This window comes from Rhinichthys klamathensis, unplaced genomic scaffold (assembly GCF_029890125.1).
Source record: "Rhinichthys klamathensis goyatoka isolate OS25496 unplaced genomic scaffold, OSU_Roscu_1.1 h1tg000165l_1, whole genome shotgun sequence".
Taxonomy (NCBI): Eukaryota; Metazoa; Chordata; class Actinopteri; order Cypriniformes; family Leuciscidae; genus Rhinichthys; species Rhinichthys klamathensis.
The window spans coordinates 2855668-2877487 of NW_026606697.1; the positions used below are offsets into that span (position 1 = coordinate 2855668).

General features: G+C 39.0%; 1 protein-coding gene across 1 annotated transcript in view; it reads left to right on the plus strand.

The window, feature by feature from the left end:
* The window catches only part of prmt3 (protein arginine methyltransferase 3), a 58504-nt gene that overhangs the window by 31703 nt on the left and 4981 nt on the right, over positions 1-21820 (plus strand). The window contains exons 13-15 of the mRNA XM_056259211.1: positions 2110-2196; positions 12874-12924; positions 14354-14441. Coding sequence (XP_056115186.1) covers positions 2110-2196; positions 12874-12924; positions 14354-14441 — 226 coding nt within the window. The remainder of the gene's footprint in view (positions 1-2109; positions 2197-12873; positions 12925-14353; positions 14442-21820) is intronic.

Below are 21820 nucleotides of genomic sequence, written 5' to 3' on the forward strand. Positions count from 1 at the left end.
TTTTAACTATATAATGGTGACTGTCTTATTGGATTTGGTGCAAGTCATTAGCTCACCTGAATCCCTAATTAATTGAGTCTGGGCTAGACAGAAAGCCAATTTCCTGTGTTGTGGCCTTGTTTTCAGATAGAGGGAGGAGGGGGAAAACGTAGGTAGGATCGAGCAGAAGATGAAGAGAAGGGAGTGACAGATTGTGAGCAGAGAGCGAGAGACGTTTGAGAGGAAGTAAAGCCTCGGAGGCCGTCTGTGACAGAATGGCTGATTGATTATTCTAATCCTTATTTAAAGTCCTCCTTGGTAAACTTCACCATTACTTATCACTGCCTGCCATGGCTTTGTACAAACACTTATGAGGAAAAACACACGTATGCTTAACGTTGATCTTCCTGTGATTTTTCCAAAAATATTTAAGTGGAAGATGCCACCAATGAATCTGAGCAAACACTAATTAACACTAATAAATGTGTTTGTTCTGTTTTTTTTTTATCATTTTTTTTTTAGGTGTTTCCACGAGAGTTACATTGTTACTGTAACTGTATAGTTACACTGAAATGTGATGAAACAGTAGATCAATTTTTAACAGAAAAACTAAGGCCCTGTTTATTTATAATTTAGGCCGTTTATTTATTAAGATGCATTTTGGTTGATCCGATCACAAGTGGACGACGCTAAAGTGTAAACGGGGTTTAAAAAGTTTTGAGCTTGTCCACTTTTGACCACTTCCAGAGGTAGTCGAAAACACATTACACCGGATTGATTTCATAGTGTAAATGCTCATGTGGTCTAATGTGTTCAAACCGCCCCAAAAGACCGTCTAATCTTCGCCTACTGACCTAATGCGTAAACATTATGAGAAGCGCACTAGCCAGACGGGATTTAAACTTTGTTGCCTGAAGACCTAAGTTTAGTTTGAAAATGAAAAATGTACCAAGCTCAATGTTCTCTCACCATTCCTGGTTTCAAACACTCACTCACAGCGTTCGGCTGGTCTCGCAACTGTCTGAGCAGAAACTAAATCTGATGCTCTTCTTGTGTTTCTCTGTCATTTTCTGTCGCGTTCATATGTAAATTGCGTTAGCAATTGCATTTAAAAGATCCGATTTTTTTTTTTAAGAAATCAGGAGTGGACAGAAGTGGTTTAAAGTGGACAAAAGAGACGGATTAGAACACCAGGTGTAACAGGGAATGTGTCTCCCTCGTCTACTTTTGATCCGATCGACCAAAACGCATCTTAATACCAGATGTAAACAGGGCTTAAGAGTAGATTGAACAAAGTTTTTGCAAATTTATTCTCAGAAAAATGTGACCAATTTTACCCGTATGTTCAACCATGGGGGCTGAATTTCATTATATTCCCTGACATTGATCATTAAATAGCTCAAACAAGCAATAATGAAAATGAAATGCAGAAATCCATCATTTCCTCTCTGTGCTGAAACTATGCACATCTTACTTCCATTATCTCACTGATCCCACCCCAATAGCGCCATTTAACGGTGGTCAGAGTTCCATTAAATGAACACATTCTAGCATGGAGTCCTCTTAAAAACATTTAATGACACGTCTTCCACTTAAACTAGACGCATTTACTGCTTCATGATATTTAAAGGGTTTTTATTGCATTTTTTGTCATGTAGAGGTTTAATTCTATTTAACAATCTTAAATTAAATTATTTAAATCATTTAATAATCAATTTTTTTATCTTTAAAATTTAATAATTGTAATTGATCATTTAAAAGTAGTAATCATTATGCCAATCCTCTTGCATTCGGCCTACATTACTAGCTTTTTATTTACAGCAAGTATCATGTAAAGTATCATTTACTTGTTGTATTGTGTTCTTTAAAATGTTTTATTCCATCAAGCACTTAAAAACTAGTGCATGAGCTCCAATATATTATGTGCCCTTATGTTGCTAAGTTGAGATTCAGTTTAGGTCATATAATTTATCAACAAAAAGTGTGTCTAAAATGGTCTTGAATGTCTATTGATATCCAGTGTTAGCTGTCCAAGAACCGTATTTGTGACCTCTACTGCTTCCAACTTTTTAGCCATCTCTGTTACTTTATAAGATGTTTGAAGTTTTGTTCATGTTTGTCCCTCTCTAGACTATTGACTGTGGCACTGTGACTGTTTCTGAGCTGGATTTTACTGTAGGCTTCACTCTGAAGATAACGGGCGGCACATTCTGTACAGTGAGTAGATCCAACACACACAAACAGACTCCCACACAACAGTGATTATTGACTGTCTTACACACACTTCAATCTTCAGAGCTAATCATGGTTGTCAGGTGTGAAGATTAATTAGTGGTGGGGAGATGTCTGGGATGGGTCCGGTAGCTCAGACATCAGTCTGGTTTGATGGACAGATGGGTTGTCGTACAGGTGAAGGTAACGACACCCAGTGAAAGGTTTTACTTTATTTCATGGCCTAAATTCAACTGCATGACTCCATGTGTGAGGTCAAATAGACTGAGAGGGTTTTAAAGGGATATTTCTCTCACACTTGTCATTCTAGTACTGTAGAGCAAAAAAGGTAAATTATTAATATTTTTTGTTTAAAATTAACTAAATTTAAATTGAGTCAATCCTTTTTCCAAAATGTGTTTTTGTCTGTTTTTATTACTCAAAAAGTGAGTAATGCATTTTATTGAACTGATATATTGCCATATGAAGCTCTCTAACAAAGTTCATTGTAAAGCATTATCTATTGTGAAGGGTCATTTCATTATGGTTGTTGTAGCTGCGCTGGAAGTATCGTGTCTATTAATGGGTAAAGCTACAGTAACTTCTTCAGCCAGTCAGCTTGTGATCCTTTCCATCTAAACTGGTTATATCTCTTAAGCCTAGTAGTGAGTGTTTTACAATGAGTGGATAAACATATTCATCCACACAGTCACACAAAGACGAAGCACAACCAAAACAATGTTTTTGTTTTTTGTGGCCATGTCTGTCAAGCTCCAAAAAGGCCATAAAACACCATTAAACTTCCATAAAAGTAGATTGTATTACTTTAAATTGATCAAAAGTGACAGTTGAGACTTATAATGTTACCAAAAATATTTTTTATTTCAAATGAATGCTGTTATTTTCACCTCTCTATTCCTCAACGAGTCCTGAGGGGGGGAAAAATATCATGGTTTTCACAAAAATATTAAACAGAAATATTTCTGTTATCAGAATTATTTCTTGCGCACCAAATTAGCAAATTACAATTATTTCTGGAGGATCATGTGACTGAAGACCGGCGTAATGATGCTGAAAATCAGCTTTGTCATCACAGGAATAAATTATATTTCAAATATATCAAAATAGAAAAAATTCACTGTATTTTTGTTCAAATAAAAGCAGCCAAGTTGAGCATAAGACACTTCTTTCAAAGTCATTAAAACAATCTTACCAACCCCAAACTGTTAAACAGTATTGTATATTCCAAATACTCAGTCATGTCAATAGTCATGGAAAATCATCTTAATTGTTCAATACAATTGTCCATACTGCTTAATCGAACTGGTGCAATGTGTCTGGTGATGACACATGTGAAAGCCAATGTCGTTTGGCCTCAAAATAGTCATTTGGGTGATTTTTAGTAGTGGGTTAATAGTGTTTCTTGCAGGGATTTTGAAGGTTTTTATAGGAAGAAGAGCAGCGTGAACATTCTTGAGAGTTTCTTTCTTTTTTTTTCATACCAGTTCAGAATGACTTGAAGGTGATTAAATAATGTAATAATTTTCAGTTCTATGTGAACTCTTCCTTTAAAGGAGAACTCCGGCGCAAAATGAACCTTTGGTCTAATAAAACATTGGTACCTAGTCAACCGTTCTCTGAGATTTGTTTTCATGATAATCGAATGTAAAGAGTTTTATCTCTAAAAACTGTTTAGCGTATAACGCTAGTAATGGGGGCATCTATTAAGTAAAAAGAAATCGCTAGTTTATACCACTAACAAGGCTCAAAATAGCCCCACACTAACACAGTAACATAATGAGGGTCCCTACATGCAAAACGAAGCATTGAGAACTTTGTAAGTGTACAGACCGTTTAATAAGAAGATATTTTATGAAGACAGTCCACTTCGTGTATACAGACAGGATCCATCTTTGGAAAACAGTCTCAACTAGTCAAACCACGAACGACGTGCTAAGTGAGCTGAACTGTATGAATGGCGTTCGTGGTTTGATCAAGGGGGTAATCCATCGACCGGAAGTTGAAGCCGGCCGGGTGCCGCCATGTTGTAGCAGAACTTCACTTGCGTTAGCATTTCCATTGACTCCCATTCATTTTGGCGTCACTTTGACAGCGAATAACTTTACATCTGAGGCGTTTAAAGACTCCATTTGTCCATTATTTATTTCTAAAGAAACACGACAATGTATAAAGGGCTCCATTACCTTCTATGTTACATTATGGCCCCGTAGAAACAGATTTAGTAAAAATAGGCTAACGATTGCGTCATAACCACTCGACTCTCTGTCGCGCTGTACAGAAATTACCGTACAGACAGGAGGAGAAGCTCGCAGGCAATCGGGGGGACGTCCCGTCAAGGGAGAAGCCCATAGATAATGAGTCCATAAAAGCAACGGAATACTTACTCCTGCTCACTCATGCCAAACAACTCTTTGCTCAAGTTCCCCGTCTCTGCAAGATTAACGTTGGCAATTTTCACGTACAGCTACTAGAAGATTAACGTCTGTCAGACAGGTTGCTCACGTCATCAAGCTTAGTTTGAGTCGGTTTGAGTCTGCGCGTCAGGAACGGAAGTGCTCAAAAATCGCTAAAAATGGGCTTCAACTGTCTCAACTGAGTTCCAATGAGATGGCTCTGTCCACTTCTTATACTGTCTATGGGTTTGATTAGTCGAGACTGTTTTCCAAAGATGGATCCTGTCTGTATACACGAAGTGGACTGTCTTCATAAAATATCTTCTTATTAAACGGTCTGTACACTTACAAAGTTCTCAATGCTTCGTTTTGCATGTAGGGACCCTCATTATGTTACTGTGTTAGTGTGGGGCTATTTTGAGCCTTGTTAGTGGTATAAACTAGCGATTTATTTTTACTTAATAGATGCCCCCATTACTAGCGTTATACGCTAAACAGTTTTTAGAGATAAAACTCTTTACATTCTATTATCATGAAAACAAATCCCAGAGAACGGTTGACTAGGTACCAATGTTTTATTAGACCAAAGGTTCATTTTGTGCCGGAGTTCTCCTTTAAGTGTTTGTTTGTTTTCAACCGATATTGTTTGCTAGGTTGCCATTCATGTCAGAGGTTTATTTTCTGGTAGTATGTTCTGGAGTATGTGTGTGTGTATTTGTCAGTGAAAAGTGAGAGTTGGTGAGAGACGAAACAAAAAAAAAAAAAAGCAACTGAAATTTCAAGTGTAATTTTTCTTTTGTCTCCCAGTTTTGTCCCAGCATTATTGTTCCTGCTTCTTTGTTATAGCTTTTATGGATTAATCAATACTATATTAGTACTGTATCTCCCTTCCCCTCTCAGAGTTAGTCTGGATTTAATGGAGTTTGTAAACATCGTCTCATTTTTCTGCTGTTCTCCAGTAATGGAAAAGCACATCCTGCTTTCCTCCTCGTTCAAACACTTCTATTTTTAGATCAAAGGCAGGTTAAACCAATTTTCAAGTTTTACATATCCTTGAGTGTAATGAAAAAAATTCAGTTTATAGTCATAGATGGGATTCAGCGCCATGTTTTGCATTGCTTTGTCATGTAATTATGGAGGCACCCTAAAAACGGAGGGAAAATGCTGTCGTCCCCATGATTGAGTGCATGGACTTATTCTCCCGCCGACAGTCCATTCATCACATCAGGCTGCCTAACCTTGCATTAAATGAACAGCGCTACCCTGCGCTCTCGTGCTCGGCCGGCGGAAGACAAATAACGCTCGCTCTTACAGTTGCACTGGTCCTCGACTCGCGTTGTCCACAGGGACGACAGTCTCTCCTCTCTCTCAGTATCTCTCTTGCTTTCTCTTTTACCTCCCTCCAGAAAAAAAAAAGTGTCACTTCTAAATGTGAAAGATTCATTTTGACGCATTCAATATGTGTCTTTAAGCTCACATTTGAAAGTAATAGGGAAGAGTGGGGTAAGCTGTGCCACTTGTATACTGTTCTTTAGTTCACTTATTGGATTTAAAAAATAAGATGGAGGTTATATTTCAGATTTAGGATGTATTTCAGAATATTTCTTGCAGTGGTTCTCAACCAGGGGCCGGGGCCCACTAGGGGGCCTCTCCAAACTTTCAAAGGGGCCTCAATATGACTTAAAATGGTCAAATAAGCATGAAAATAAGCTAAAACAACAAAAAAATCATATGGTTATTTTTATATAGAAATAATATACATCTTTATATGCCAAGCACCTTTATATGATAGGATATTTCTAAATATGTGGTCATGTGACAATACGTATGCTCGGTTTGCTAGAAGTACGCAGCTAACATTGAGGACCAACAGCTTGTATTTGAGGTATAACATGTTCATGGCACATCTTATGCACTGCAGTCGAAGCGCATCTCAAGATGGTTGTGCATAATGTTTGCATCAGTGGTGATTTGCCTTAAGGACACTTCATGTTACATCAAGCTGTGACAAGAGCAATACTGGTAATGATCGTATACGGGGGGAAAATAAGTAGGGATAATGCTTGTTTTCTCCGTATTTGTAAAATGTCAGTGGAGACAAAGCAATGGTTATAGAAGCTATACGAATTAGTAGACCTAATTAGCAAGTCCTAATGTGTTTAACTTGTAATCGGAATTTATGACAGGACTTTATATTGCTGCAAAAAAATATATATATTTCAAATAAATGCTGTTCTTTTGAATTTTCTATTTCTATTAAAATCATGAAATAAAATATATCACAGTTTTCACAGAAATATTAAGCAGCACAACTGTTTTCAACATTGATAATAATCAGAAATGTTTCTTGAGCAGCAAATCAGCATATTAGAATGATTTCTGAATGATCATGTGACGCTGAAGACTGGAGTAATGATGCTGAAAATTCAGCTTTGCATCACAGGAATAAATTACATTTAAAAAATATATATTAGTACAGATGCTTTCAATATTTTCAATAATATTTCACATTATTAGTGTTTTTACATTTTTTTTAAATCAAATAAATGCAGCCTTTGTGAGCATAAGATACATTTTTTCACATTTTGAACGATAGTGTAAAGGTCCGTTCACACCAAAGACGATAAGTATAATAATGTTTTATATATAATGATAATGTTATTATATATATAAAAGAATAGCAGTGTCCGCACCACAACTGTAATGATTAACGGCACAGAGAAACAATATCGTTGGAAATTGGAATCACTTTTTCTCCAGCTGATGAACGATAAAAACATTGAGAGCCAATCAGAATCGATCCTGTTTTAAAGAGCTTGAGCATTTAAAGTGGCAGACGGTAAAACTGCAGTGCGCACTTAGAATTAACAGATGTTGTCTGCTGGTGTGGACGCCATATTTATCGTTATAGTTATCTTTCATAGTTATCATGCATTTTGTTTGTGGTAAAAAGCGCATTGGCATCATGAAATTCGCCCGTCTTGCATTTTCTTAATGGCTGACGTGACATTTCCAGTAAGTGAACATGGGGTGATGCTGACAGCGGGACAGCTTTAGATGTGTTGGTAAATCCCTGGGCTATAGGGAGCTGAAACTCCTTGGGTAAAATCAGGTCAATGGAGTTTCACTATAGATGATTGGACAGCAGTGTGGTACTTCACAAATGTTCACTTGGTCACACCACATCCTTTGAACATACAAGTTTGTATGTTCAAAAAAATGGTAAAAAAACACTTGACCTCAGTTGTAGTATTCGTTTTTTAGCAAATGCCTTATTTCGCCCTGAATCCAATCAAGCATATTTTTAACTTTCTTATAAGAAAAAAGGGCCACAAAACAATCATAAGATTGCTACTGTACATGCTTGTTAGTTTATCAGCAGGGAAGTGTGAATACAAACACTTCTGCAATTCTTACTCTATTTTGTTCCCGTTGCTCTGGTGGGCACATTATGTCTTTTCATTTGCACGATAAAACATCCAAGCTAACTTCTTTTAACAGAACAGTGTGTACAGGGCTGTGGGATGTTTTTTGAGATTTTGGAGAAAGATGCTTTACTTTTTGGAAAACTTTTTCACAATGGCTGTGAAATCAAGTTTAACCATGTCATTGCCATACCAAGTGGCATTTGTGATGTATCTTGTACATACTGTACTTGTTACAAATTCACACGTGGGGGTGAATTCAGGTTGATTTGGGACACTTATTTTTTTGCCATTGAAATGACTGGGAAAAAGGTGTCCCAATTAACCTGAAATCACCCTACATGATAAATACAGTTGTTTTGCATTTTAATGTTAATCTGTTGCATGAATGATGTAAGGGAGACTGTAATTACTCCAATGTAAGGCTATTTTAACAGTGCTAGTTCCGGCACACAGTGTCAAACTAGAGCCATGATGGCAGTAGTGTGCATACATATCACTGTAGATCTTACCAGGATGAAGGAAGATATTGCACATGCCCAAATATAGCTAATCCAGCCCTGGATCTTACAGTACATTTTATTGTCTGGATGGTCTATTTCAAAGTAAAATATTATTCTTATATATTTGTAGATGAAGAAAATGTCTGTGTAGACTACAGCATACAGCACCATAACCATCATTTGAAATGTTAAATGCTCATGTCTTCCATTATTCATTAATGCTGTTGATAACTGTTTAATGGGAGGCTACATTTTTGCCACTTATTACCTGAATTAGTGAATTTATGAAGTCTATTTTATAATTACTCATAATAATTAGTGCTATATTTGAGGGTTCTAGAACCAAAACTAAAAGTGTTGCAATCATACCCTATATATAGAAGAGAAGGATAAAAGGTTATCGTTTTTTTTCTGTTTTAACTAATGATACCACTTTTTCCAGCATTTCTGCCCCAGTCTGTACTCAAGTGTAGTTTATGTAGGTGACTGTGAGTGTTTCTGCAGTAATGTCCTTCCCTTCTAATTAAACCCTGTGTATTCGCTTGCAGTGCGGCGGAACGCCGAACACTGTGGGAAAAGCAGAATTGCGGGAATGGGAATTTCGGTGGCATTGGTGTGTGTGTTGTGCACAGAATGAGGGGAGACGCCGGGTTGATGGGGGGGGGGGGGGTCGGAGAACTCGAGGTGGTCGAGTGTGACGCCTCGCACGCGTGAATAAACCCCATCAAAAGCGCATTAGCTCTCCCTCCTCCGCAGCTCGCCGCATAATTGTATCTGGCTGCACCACGCTCTGCTCCGACATGATAGCGCTGGAAAGGGCTTGATGATGAATTGCTCCCCGTTGGTGTTAGCGATGATGATAATTATTAATTTTCCCCGGACCTGTTCTCCAGGTAGTCGCTGAGCTGTGCCGTGCGCCTCCTCCTGGGCCGGGAAACAGCTCGCGCGCATCACTTATCTCAGACATTCCCCGGGTGTGAAGGCTGAACACTTTGATGAGAATAAAAAGACTCCGTTTTCACCATTTGTCCCCCTTTTCCCCACACAACACGAGCTTTTGTGTCTGCTCTTGCTCCTTCACAGTGAGTTAAGGGGGGGGGGGGTTATTTCTGGCAGGGAGTTACTTGGCTCTGACCCCCGTGTTTTCAGTGCGCGTCCTCTTTTGTCGGGTCCCAGTTTCTGTTGACATTTCTGGGCAATTTACGCTGACAATAAGGATGAACCCATTTAAAGGAGAGTGGTTTGGAGATGCTGCGCTTTGTTGTTTTAAAAAACTGACTCTCAGATTTATGGGAAGTAAGAGGATGGCAATCACTAGGTGTATTATACCAATTAGGATTAATAATTTTGGGAAATGCTTGAATCTTTTTAACTATGTTAAACAATGCCAACGATATCTAAAATGTAACCATAAATATATCCCTGCTGATAAATATACATATATGTGTGTGTGTGTGTCACCCCTATCTCCCCTATATATATATATATATATATATATATATATATAGGGGTGAATTCAGATTGATTGGGACACTTTTTCCTAGTCATCACAATGGCAAAAAGTGTCCCATTCAACCTGATTATATAAACCTATATATATTCATTTATATGTTTTTATGTATTTAATACTGTTTAAAATGGATAATAGTTTTGTTTGCCTATTGAAAAATAAGCCCATATGAAGGAATAAAGGAGAACACAAGTCCTTTGTGGATGTGCTACTAAACCCTTGATTATGTTGCTGTGGCTTTGTCCTCTTAAAGCTGTTTTAACAGAAGAAAGAGGAGGATTAATAGATGGGAGGGAGAGGGACACACAGGCATTAAGCCAGAGCTCTATTTCTCCACACAAGGTCCCTGGGATACTTCAGGCAGAATGGCTCACATTATCACTGCAGTGTCCCCTGGGAGTTCACAGGGTGACTGCGCTCTGTGTGTGTGTGTGTGTGTGTGTGTGTGTGTGAAGGTGTATGCCTATCATACAGGGAAATCCTCTCTAAAATGACAAAACTTCATGACTAAATAAACATTGTAGAAATATAAATGAGTGGATTTCTGTGGTTTGCTAATTGTATTTAAGAACGGTTGCATCCTGGGAAATATTATACTTGTAAACAATGTGAGTCATCAAAAGAGAAAGTTATGACGCATGTCCCCAATCAATCATATTTATGAGCTGTTGTCAAAGTTCATCTCTGGCGTGGCAAATTACTCGCAAATCCACTCTTCCTAACAAATTCAATAAGCAATTAGCTTGATTTGGTAATTATTGCTCCATATAATGTCTGATAAATGTTCATTACAATCCATAATTGCACTGACCTGACTTTTTTTTTTTTTTCTATCACACCCTGAGTGACGTCTCTTGCTCTCAACTGTCATTTCCTATAAAAAGTGATTTGCTTGGATTTGAGAATTGTGTTAGATTTTTATAATGTGTTGCTGTTTCAGAGGCTGTTTATCTGTCTACACATTTAAGATTTACTAAAGCAGCCTGGGACAGAAAGTACATTTATAATTAACTTTCTTAATGAAGCAACCATGAACAGGGTTTCTGCGGGTCTTAAAAAGTCTTAATTCACTCTTACACAAACTAAGGCATGGCATTAAAATGTGCATGCATTGCAAAAAAAATGTATATCTTCCTTGGTACTTTTGTTCTGTTTTCCAATGCAAATATCTAAACATCGTTAAATCGATGCAAAAGTAAAATGTCTTAAAATTTTTTTATAAAATTAAGTGAGACAATTGGTCTTGTTTTAATCATAAACCCACAATTTTTTTAACTGTTTCACAGAAAACAAGACTTCATATTTATGTATTTTAGCATTTCAAGTAAATGTATCTTGATTTAAGAATCTTGTTTGTAAAATTAATTAAAAAGTAATGGATATCTGATGGACATTATATTTTCAAACTCTGGAGTGTTTCTAATACAGCTCAGTGTTTCTCCCTAAACTTGTACATTTAAAGGTGCAGTGTGTAATCTTTAGCGGTATCTAGTGGTGAGGTTGCGAAATGCAACCAACCGAAGTTACGGTGGCCGACAAGAAAAGATGTCATTGTCTGAGACAGCAGAGAGTAGCCAGTTAAGCAATGAGGTTTCTTTACAAAGATTAAGAAATTATGTTTACTTTATTATTCAGTGAAACGATGTTATCGCGAATATTATTGTTACTTGTTCATCATTGTGTCAGTGTTTTATTCGCTGACTTTAGCTAGCTTCTTTGCACGAAAAACAACATAGTGACGAAACGCGCTCTGTAGTAGTTTGTCCGTTTAGGGCCACTGTAGAAACATTTCAATGTAAGGGTACCCACGGTGTATGTAGATAGAAATGGCTCATTCTAAGGTAATAAAAACATAACGAATTATAATGTAAGGTCTTTAAACCCCACTGAAAACATAGTTATGCATATTATATTGCATTTCTGTCTACAAATCCTCCTAAATATAACACAATGCACCTTTAAAGAACATTGACATATTGTGTTCCCTTCAATTTATCCCTTAAAATGTCTTTAGTTGGTATTAAAAAGGTCTTATTTACCTTCATAAATCCTGTTAAAATAATGTACAATTTCACAAGTTATTTTAACTCCTGTCCTGTAATGTATTTTGTAAATGTGCAAGTTGTGGGCAGACTTTTAAATGTCTTTGATTTTATTTATTAGTATTTTTTTTAGCACAAGGGTGCCTTATAAACAACACAAGGCTGAAGATTCTCCCGATGTGGTTAGTTAAAGACTCAAAAAAACATCTTATTTAATATTTAGTCACCTCAGCTTTTTTCTTCCCTCTCTTTTTAATCATCTCTTAGAGTGTTTTCCTTTTCCCTCTATTGTTGTCTTGCTTACCTCTCTCTTTATGCCCTGTTTTCTCTTTATCAGTGTATTCTCTCTCTCTTTCTCCTCTCATTGATTGTGCTCTTTGTGTGAGCGAGCAGACCCTCGTGTTGTCAGCTGCGTCAGGATTAAAAGCTATTAGTTCTGCATCATTGCCACTACAAGTATGCTCCTGAGATTGATAGAGTTGCTCCACTGTCATTGGGGGGCAGGTTGGGACAAAAAAAAGGGTAGTTTTTAATTCCATAATAATGTGTAATTTACACTGTGTGTGTATTTACATAGAATACAAACCAAAATGTCATTAGTAGTCTTTAATAAATAAAATATATATTTTTTTTTACATAGGAAGCTTTTCAACAACACTGCTTTTTTTTTAATCACTTGTCAACATGCCTCCTTTTACCCTCATTTGCTAATTACTTCCTGCTGCCCAAAACAAGTGTGAGCCTTACCAGAATGTCATGTTCTAACCTCTCTCTCATATTTCATTCCAGGCCATCGTGGGCTATTTTGACATTTTCTTCGACAAGAGCTGTGGAAACAAGGTAAGCAATAGTGCTGTGCTGTTTAACAGCGAGCAATTGCGGTCACGCCTCGCCGTCTTTTAGGCCCGAGGCAATCGCAATGCAATCGCCAGCCTCTCATACCTAAATGCTGAAATAAGCATTTGCCTTCCTCCAGTGGCCAACTGGAACATGCAATGAAATAAGCTAAACCCATCAGCCGCTGAGAGAACGATCGTGCGCTGGGTTCTGATAATGGGAGTTTAAGCAAAGGGGATGTGGAGGGGGTCTAGTGTTCTTCTGTCCTGTTTTTGACATTTAAACCGCATCATCTGAGTTTCTGTTAATGATCTGGTGGATAACCACAACAATTATGTTTGCTCTGACCTGATTCAATTTATGTGAGTGTGTTTTCTGACCTGGGAAATTTAATTTTGCAAGCAACCTTTTCGAAAGGTATACGTTTGTACCTAAAGAGTGCATATTAGGACCTCAAAGGTACATATTGGTACCAAAAGTGTATTAGTGCCTAAATGGTACATATTAGAACCCTTGGCATAGTGTACCATTTTTTTCTGAGAGTATTTTTGACACCGTTAGTCCATCTAAATAAGGTCACAGTATTCAGCAAGGCCATCCCAACATGGGGCGGGGCTTAGTGTGAGTTAGAGGAATCGGGGGTTCCCCCTCTGTCCTTTCGCGATTGCCAACTAATGTGCACTACATATTTTTTGCACTGAACTTTAAACTCCCATCTATCGGCCTGGATGCAACATCACACAAAAACAAGCATTTTCGGTTAAAGGGTTAGTTCAGTCAATAATTACTCTCACCCTCATGTTGTTCCAACCTCGTAAGACTTTTGTTCATCTTCGGAACACAAATTAAGATATTTTTGAAAATCTGAGAGCAGTCTCACTCCTTCATAGGCTGATAGGTAATTGCATCTGCCGGCCCAGAAAAGTTAGTAAAGACATTGTTAAAATAGTACAAGTGACTACAGTGGCTCAACCTTAAGTTTATCAAGCGACGAGAATACTTTTTGTGCGCAAAAACCCCCCAAAATAACGACTTTATTCAACTTTTCATTTTCTTCCGTGTGGGCCTCTGACGTGAGTTCACGAGAGCGACACGACGCATGGGTGAGAACTGAGAAGATGACGCAGATGGGTCTCGATGTAGTGTTTAAAAAGGTTCTAAACTGTGCATTTCCTGGATGTCCGAATCGTGAGAAACAATGAGAAAACTTGAAAGTGCCTTACCAATGCCGCAAAATGAAGGGCTTCCCTTTCACACTTTCCCATCAAATGATCGTGAGCGTCATCTTCTCAGTTCTCGCGCATGCGTCGTGGCGCTCTCGTGAACTCACGTCAGAGGCCCAGAACAAACAAATGCATGAAAAGCAGAACAAGAGCACTTTCCTTATGTTAACACTAACTGGTTGTTAATGCAGATTTGTTTTGAATCTTAGGTCATGTTCTCCACTGCTCCAGACTGCACTAAGACTCACTGGAAACAGACAGTGTTCTTACTGGAAAGTCCTATCCCTACCAAAACCGGTTTGTACCCTGTTCACAAATACTTCTTACTTGTTTTAGCTGTCTCCACACCAGTGTTTGCATGTAGTTGTGTCTATGTTCAAACTGTGATGAGCAAGTCTGGCAAGTACATGTGCAGCCATCACCTTTTTTTAGAACACACAAAAAATGTGTCACAGGGAGGTGTATCTTATCTTTCTTTAGCCTGACAGTTGATTCTTAGATGGTCACACAGGTTATCCGTCAGTCATTGAGAGATAGACTCATGATTGAGCAGTTCTAGGGCCAGTCCACATAAACCATGCTGTTTGTTCTTGCTGTTCATAAATATAAATGATGATATATATATATATATTGTCTAGAGAATCATTCCCACAGGATTTCAAGATGAAACGACACATCAGGCTTGTCGACAGATTTATTTAGGTGCACTATTATTATTTAGGGGCCCAAAGGAATTTTGGCGTTTAACACATTTTAAAATGGGCTTACTGAGCTGGAGTGGAGATTTTGAGAAGAGAATTTTTTTTTTGTAATTATTGTAGCCACTAAAGCTTAAATACCGGAAAATTCAAATGAAATAAATATTTAATAGAATTAAGCAAAATAAAATAATAAACAAACTTGAACGTTTATATACAGTATATACACTGATGAGCCAAAACAATATAACCAGTCACTGGTGAAGCGAATATCGATGATCATCTCCTAACAATGCCCCATTTTAAGGTCTGGTTAGATTAGATGGTAAGCAAACAATCAGTTTTCATAATCGACATGTTGGATGCAGGAGAAATGTGCAGGAATAAAGATCTGAGCGACTTTGACAAGGGACAAATTGTTATGGCAAGGCGACTGGGTCAGAGTATCTCTGAAAAGGCATGGCTTGTGGGTTGCTCTCGGTCAGCAGTGGTGAGAATTTACCAACAGTGATCCGAGGAGGGACAAAACACTAACCGGCGACAGGGTGTTGGGCGCCCAAGGCTCATCGATGCAATGAGACAACGAATGCTATCCCGTCTGGACTGAGACAACAGAAGAACTACTGTGTACTCACACAAAATTGTAATGATGGTTATTTGGAGGAATGTGTCACACAACACACAGTGCATCACACTCTGATGCGTATGGGGCTGTGTAGCCGCAGACCAATCAGAGTGATGGACCCCTGTCCACCATCAAAACTGCCTACAATGGGCACATAAGCATTGTAACTGGACCTTGGAGCATTGGATCTGATTAGTCCCATTTCCTTTTACATCTAATGTCTTGCTGCCAGAGATCACAGGACACAATCAGGGCAGGTGGTCATAATATTTTGGCTAATCAGTGTATATATATATGTGTGTGTGTGTGTGTGTGTGTGTGTGTGTGTGTGTGTGTGTGTGTGTGTGTGTGTGTGTGTGTGTGTGTGTGTGTGTGTGTGTGTGTACTTGACATGAATCAGTAAATTTAAGCAATATATGTAAAAACTGAAATAAAAAGAAGAAATACATTTTAGTAATAAATTTACTAGCAACAATTAAAGCAATACAACTATTAAAAACTATTTATTAGAGCACAATGAATAAGGAAAACAAAATAGTAGAAAATCATATGTATACATATGACTCTGGAGAAAATGAAGAGATTTTTTTTTTTATCTCATCGTCTCTACATGTAGCCATTCCAGTGTTTGTTGAATTCCAACACAGACACATCTCCTTCTGCTCACACTACAGGAGTTTTAAAATCCTAACCGATTTTGAAATCTGGTTGCAGCTCACACTTAAGGAGAATCTTTGCAGATTTTCTTCCCTCAAATCTTAAACATGCTCACACTACAAGATTTGAAAATCGCGGCGCATCACACACTACACAATGTTATTAAGATTATCATGCCAGAGGAAGCACCTCACGTGATCTCACGCAGCAGATCGGAAGCAGAAAAGCGGATGTAAACAAAATATCTGTCCCTCATATCAAGTCAAATTCGTGAAAAGGTTGCCGTGACCAAGGAAAGAGAATTATTATTTTTAAAAATAATTTTAACATTTAAGGTTAGGCTATTTCTAATGAATGGCGTCAGCTCAGGTCAATACAATGACAAAATGCCATTGATCTCTATGAAGTGAAGCTTCAGCGTTGCCCATGCGCCGCATTGCTGCTCAGCTGAGCCTTGTCAAGTGGAGCTCAAAGTTAAAATTAAATATTAAAATAATTAACAGCTTGTTTCATTACATCTATATTTGGATGAATTCGCATTTTTTTTACATTTCTGTTGAATGAACAGTTTAAAGACTCACCTAGTGGCGTAACAATGTAACTGGACTGAGCGACAGCCTGTCTTACACGGAGAGACGAGCAATGCCGACTCCGAGTGGTAAAATAGCAGCAGAAAGCCTTTAGTAAAGTGAGATTCGAGGATCGAAACTAACTGTTATATAACAATGGCCTAAAAAGCTTATTGTCAGGTTTACGTTCTGTTATTATATTATGTGGACCCTTATTTTGACATTGTATCTTCGGTTTACTCCACTTCGTTTCAATCATAGACAGTATAAGAAGTGTACAGAGCCATCTCATTGGAACTCAGTTGAGACAGTTGAAGCCCATTTTTAGCGATTTTTGAGCACTTCCGTTCCTGACGCGCAGACTCAAACCGACTCAAACTAAGCTTGATGACGTGAGCAACCTGTCTGACAGACGTAAATCTTCTAGTAGCTGTGCGTGAAAACGTTAATCTTGCAGAGACGGGGAACTTGAGCAAAGAGTTCTTTGGCGTGAGTGAGCAGGAGTAAGTATTCCGTTGCTTTTATGGACTCATTATATATGGGCTTCTCCCTTAACGGGGCATCCCCCCGATTGCCTGCGAGCTTCTCCTCCTGTCTGTACGGTAATTTCTGTACAGCGCAACGACAGAGACTCGAGTGGTTATGACGACAACATTAAGTGACGCTATTTTTACAAAAAACTGTTTCTACGGGGCCATAATGTAACATAGAAGGTAATGGAGCCCTTTATACATTGTCGTGTTTCTTTAGAAATAAATAATGGACAAATGGAGTCTTTATACGCCTCAGATGTAAAGTTATTCGCTGTCAAAGTGACGCCAAAATGAATGGGGGTCAATGGAAATGCTAACGCAAGTGAAGTTCTGCTACAAGATGGCCGCACCCGGCCGGCTTCAACTTCCGGTCGATGGATTACCCCCTTGGTTTCAATGCGCTTTTTAGTTTCGGTTTAATTACTGAACATGTACTCGTCTTCCTGCCTGCTGACCACAGCGTAACACTTATTTATTTAACAATAAATAAATAAAGATAATACCGCATATCGCGCTGTTGAGTCACTCAAAATTACAACAATGTAAATTCCTTCACCACAACAGCCCTACTTGTTTCTTATTGGCTAGACACTACTGATGTACCGGTAATCACAATCTTGCTTATCCCGATAAATATCAAACATGTTTGATATGATCGGGGCGAGCCCGATTTGTGTGAGAGCAGATCGGGAGGTGCAGGATTCGATCTGTGAAAGCCTCACATTGCCAGATAATCTGCGCCGAACATCGGAACCGATCGAGGTAATCAACAAGATTTTTTCTCCGATTCTCGTGAGGGGAAAATCGGGCATAAATCGGCCTAAAACTCTTGTAGTGTGAGCCAGGCATTAGGTGATCACCTGAACCAAATCTCATTTAACGAGGAAAAGCATAAAAACCACTGCTGTGGTCATCACTATCCTCTTGCAATAGGACCAGCTGGATGGCAAAAACAGTGCTAGTACTTCAAAAGTAATTGGAATCAAATAATAACTATTGACCAAAAGAGTTGAAAAGAAGTTTTGAGTGAGGAAAAGAAGGGTTCAATTCTGGATTTACTGGCAGAGGGATACAGTGAGCGTCAGGTTGCTTCCAATGTTTAAAATTTCAAAGACAGCGGTTCATAAGAACAAGGTCAAGCTACAGACATTGGCCTCTACAGAGGGCGAAAATGACTCTCCACTGACCGGGATGAACGCCAACTCATTCAGATGCCACTCAACAACTGTAGGATGACAACATTAAGTGACCTACAAAAGAATGGCAAACGGGTGAAGTGCACTGCGAGGATGGTTTGAAACAGGCTACTAGGAGCAGGGATGAAGTCGTGCAATACTAGAAAAAAAGCCCTTCATCAATGAAAAGAGCCAGGCTGAGGTTTGCAAAAGACCATAAGGATTGGACAGTAGAGGACTGGAGTAAGGTCATCTTCTCTGATGAGTCCAATTTTCAGCTTTGCCCAACACCTGGTCGTCTAATGGTTAGACGGAGACCTGGAGAGGCCGACAAGCTCCACTGTGTCTCGCACCCACCCACTGTGAAATTCGGATCTGTGATGATCTGGTGGTTCTTCAGCCAGGCTGGAATCGGGCAGATTCATCTTTGTGAAGGGCGCATGAATCAAGCAGCACACAAGGTTGTCCTGAAGGAAAACTTGCTTCCTTCTCTGACAATGTTCCCCAACTCTGAGGATTGGTTTTTCCAGCAGGACGATGCTCCATGCCACACAGCCAGGTCAATCAAGGTGTGGATGGAGGACCACCAGATCAAGACCCTGTCATGGCCAGACCTGAACCCCATTGAAAACCTCTGGAATCTGATCAAGTGGAAAATTGATCCAGTTGATGAATCCACTTGTGGAAAATGAATGGTCACAAGCCATAAAACATAGCCAAGCTACTTTTTTTGCGCCAGGAGTGGAATAAAGTCACCCAACATCGATGTGAAAGGCTGGTGGAGAGCTTGCCAAGACACATGAAAGCTGTGATTGAAAATCAGGGTTATTCCACCAAATATTGATTTCTGAACTCTTCCTAAGTTAAAACATTAATATTGTGTTGTTTAAAAACTAATACGGTATGACTTTGTTTTATGTATGTTGATTACATACATAATATATATACACTCACCGGCCACTTTATTAGGTACCCCATGCTAGTAACGGGTTGGACCCCCTTTTGCCTTCAGAACTGCCTCAATTCTTCGTGGCATAGATTCAACAAGGTGCTGGAAGCATTCCTCAGGGAGTTTGGTCCATATTGACATGATGGCATCACACAGTTGCCGCAGATTTGTCGGCTGCACATCCATGATGCGAATCTCCCGTTCCACCACATCCCAAAGATGCTCTATTGGGTTGAGATCTGGTGACTGTGGAGGCCATTTTAGTACAGTGAACTCATTGTCATGTTCAAGAAACCAATTTGAAATGATTAGAGCTTTGTGACATGGTGGAAGTAGCCATCAGAGGATGGGTACATGGTGGCCATAAAGGGATGGACATGGTCAGAAACAATGCTCAGGTAGGCCGTGGCATTTAAACGATGCCCAATTGGCACTAAGGGGCCTAAAGTGTGCCAGGAAAACATCCCCCACACCATTACACCACCACCACCAGCCTGCACAGTGGTAACAAGGCATGATGGTTCCAAGTTCTCATTCTGTTTACGCCAAATTCTGACTCTAACATCTGAATGTCTCAACAGAAATCGAGACTCATCAGACCAGGCAACATTTTTCCAGTCTTCAACTGTTCAATTTTGGTGAGCTCTTGCAAATTGTAGCCTCTTTTTCCTATTTGTAGTGGAGATGAGTGGTACCCGGTGGAGTCTTCTGCTGTTGTAGCCCATCCGCCTCAAGGTTGTGCGTGTTGTGGCTTCACAAATGCTTTGCTGCATACCTCGGTTGTAACGAGTGGTTATTTCAGTCACTGTTGCCCTTCTATCAGCTCGAACCAGTCTGGCCATTCTCCTCTGACCTCTGGCATCAACAAGGCATTTCCGCCCACAGAACTGCCGCTCACTGGATGGTTTTTCTTTTTCGGACCATTCTCTGTAAACCCTAGAGATGGTTGTGCGTGAAAATCCCAGTAGATTAGCAGTTTCTGAAATACTCAGACCAGCCCTTCTGGCACCAACAATCATGCCACGTTCAAAGTCACTCAAATCAACTTTCTTCCCCATACTGATGCTCGGTTTGAACTGCAGGAGATTGTCTTGACCATGTCTACATGCCTAAATGCACTGAGTTGCCGCCATGTGATTGGCTGCTTAGAAATTAAGTGTTAACGAGCAGTTGGACAGGTGTACCTAATAAAGTGGCCGGTGAGTGTATATACTGTATATACACACACACACTCTCTCTCTTCATATAAATCAGCAAAGTAGCCAATATATAATCAAAATGTAATAAAAAATCGAAAGAAAAAAAAATAATTGTGAATGGAAAGTGGACTGAGCACTGGTCGCTAAGGCATTTGGACTGGTTTAAAAGAGGACTCGTGTTTAGGTATTAAAGCAACACAGCATCTACACCTAGATCAAGGCTCTGTATGTCCGTAGATGGCGAGACAGTGTCCTGGCCGTGCTATCAGATGAAGTGTGTCTTATCATAATGGGAATTGGAGAAATGTCATCTGATGTGCAGATGAATGAAGGTGCTTTAGCCAGTTTCTCTGATACAGCACACATTATAAATGACTGTGGCCTAACTGTAGCTGTCCACAGGCATTACCACAAACAGTCCCTGCAGGAGCCGTTCAATGATAAGAGTGCCGTCCACTTGAAGGCCTGCTAACGCTACTTCTGCATTGCTGATATCAGCATCAGATTATAATCAGAAGGCACATTGGCCATATTTTATGGCATATTTGAACATTTTTGCTGTTGCTCCAAAAAATGCTTAATCTATAAGCAGGGTCCCTCACACTGGTGATTTATAGTGACTAACCTTGATTAAGTTATTGCAGTTTATCTTTTACTTGCATGCCCACTCACCTAGCTTGAACGGCCTGTTGCCTCTGGATTAGCAACATATGGCTTCTGTTGTCAAGACTGTATGTGCAAATGAAAAGATGTGGGGAAAAGTAGTATGAGAGAAACAAGGGTTAGTCACTTGTAATTATGCATAGTTTACTGTTATTACTATAGTAATAGTATAGTAATCACCTTAAAATAAAGTGTTACCCTGTTTTCTACATTAAGAATAAGAAATGTTTCAAATTGGCATATTAGTTCAAGATCGTAAACATGATGGTTCATGATTTCTAAAGGATCATGTGACACTGAAGACTGGAGTAATGACGCTGAAAATTCAGCTTTGCAGCACAGGAATAAATTACACTTTAAGATATAATTTTTTAATTGTAATAATATTACAGTTTTTACTGTATTGGTGAGCAGAAGAGACCTCTTTCAAAAACATTTTCCTACTGACCCCAAATGTATGAACGCTAGTGTATATACCAGTGTATTATTTATTATCATCTGATACCTTAACTGTAACCTGACTCCGCCAGATGGATTTGCTCCGCATATCCATCTGGAAACCTTCCGTTGAAGTAGTTTTGGTAAGGGGCGAAAATACTGGTTAGCTG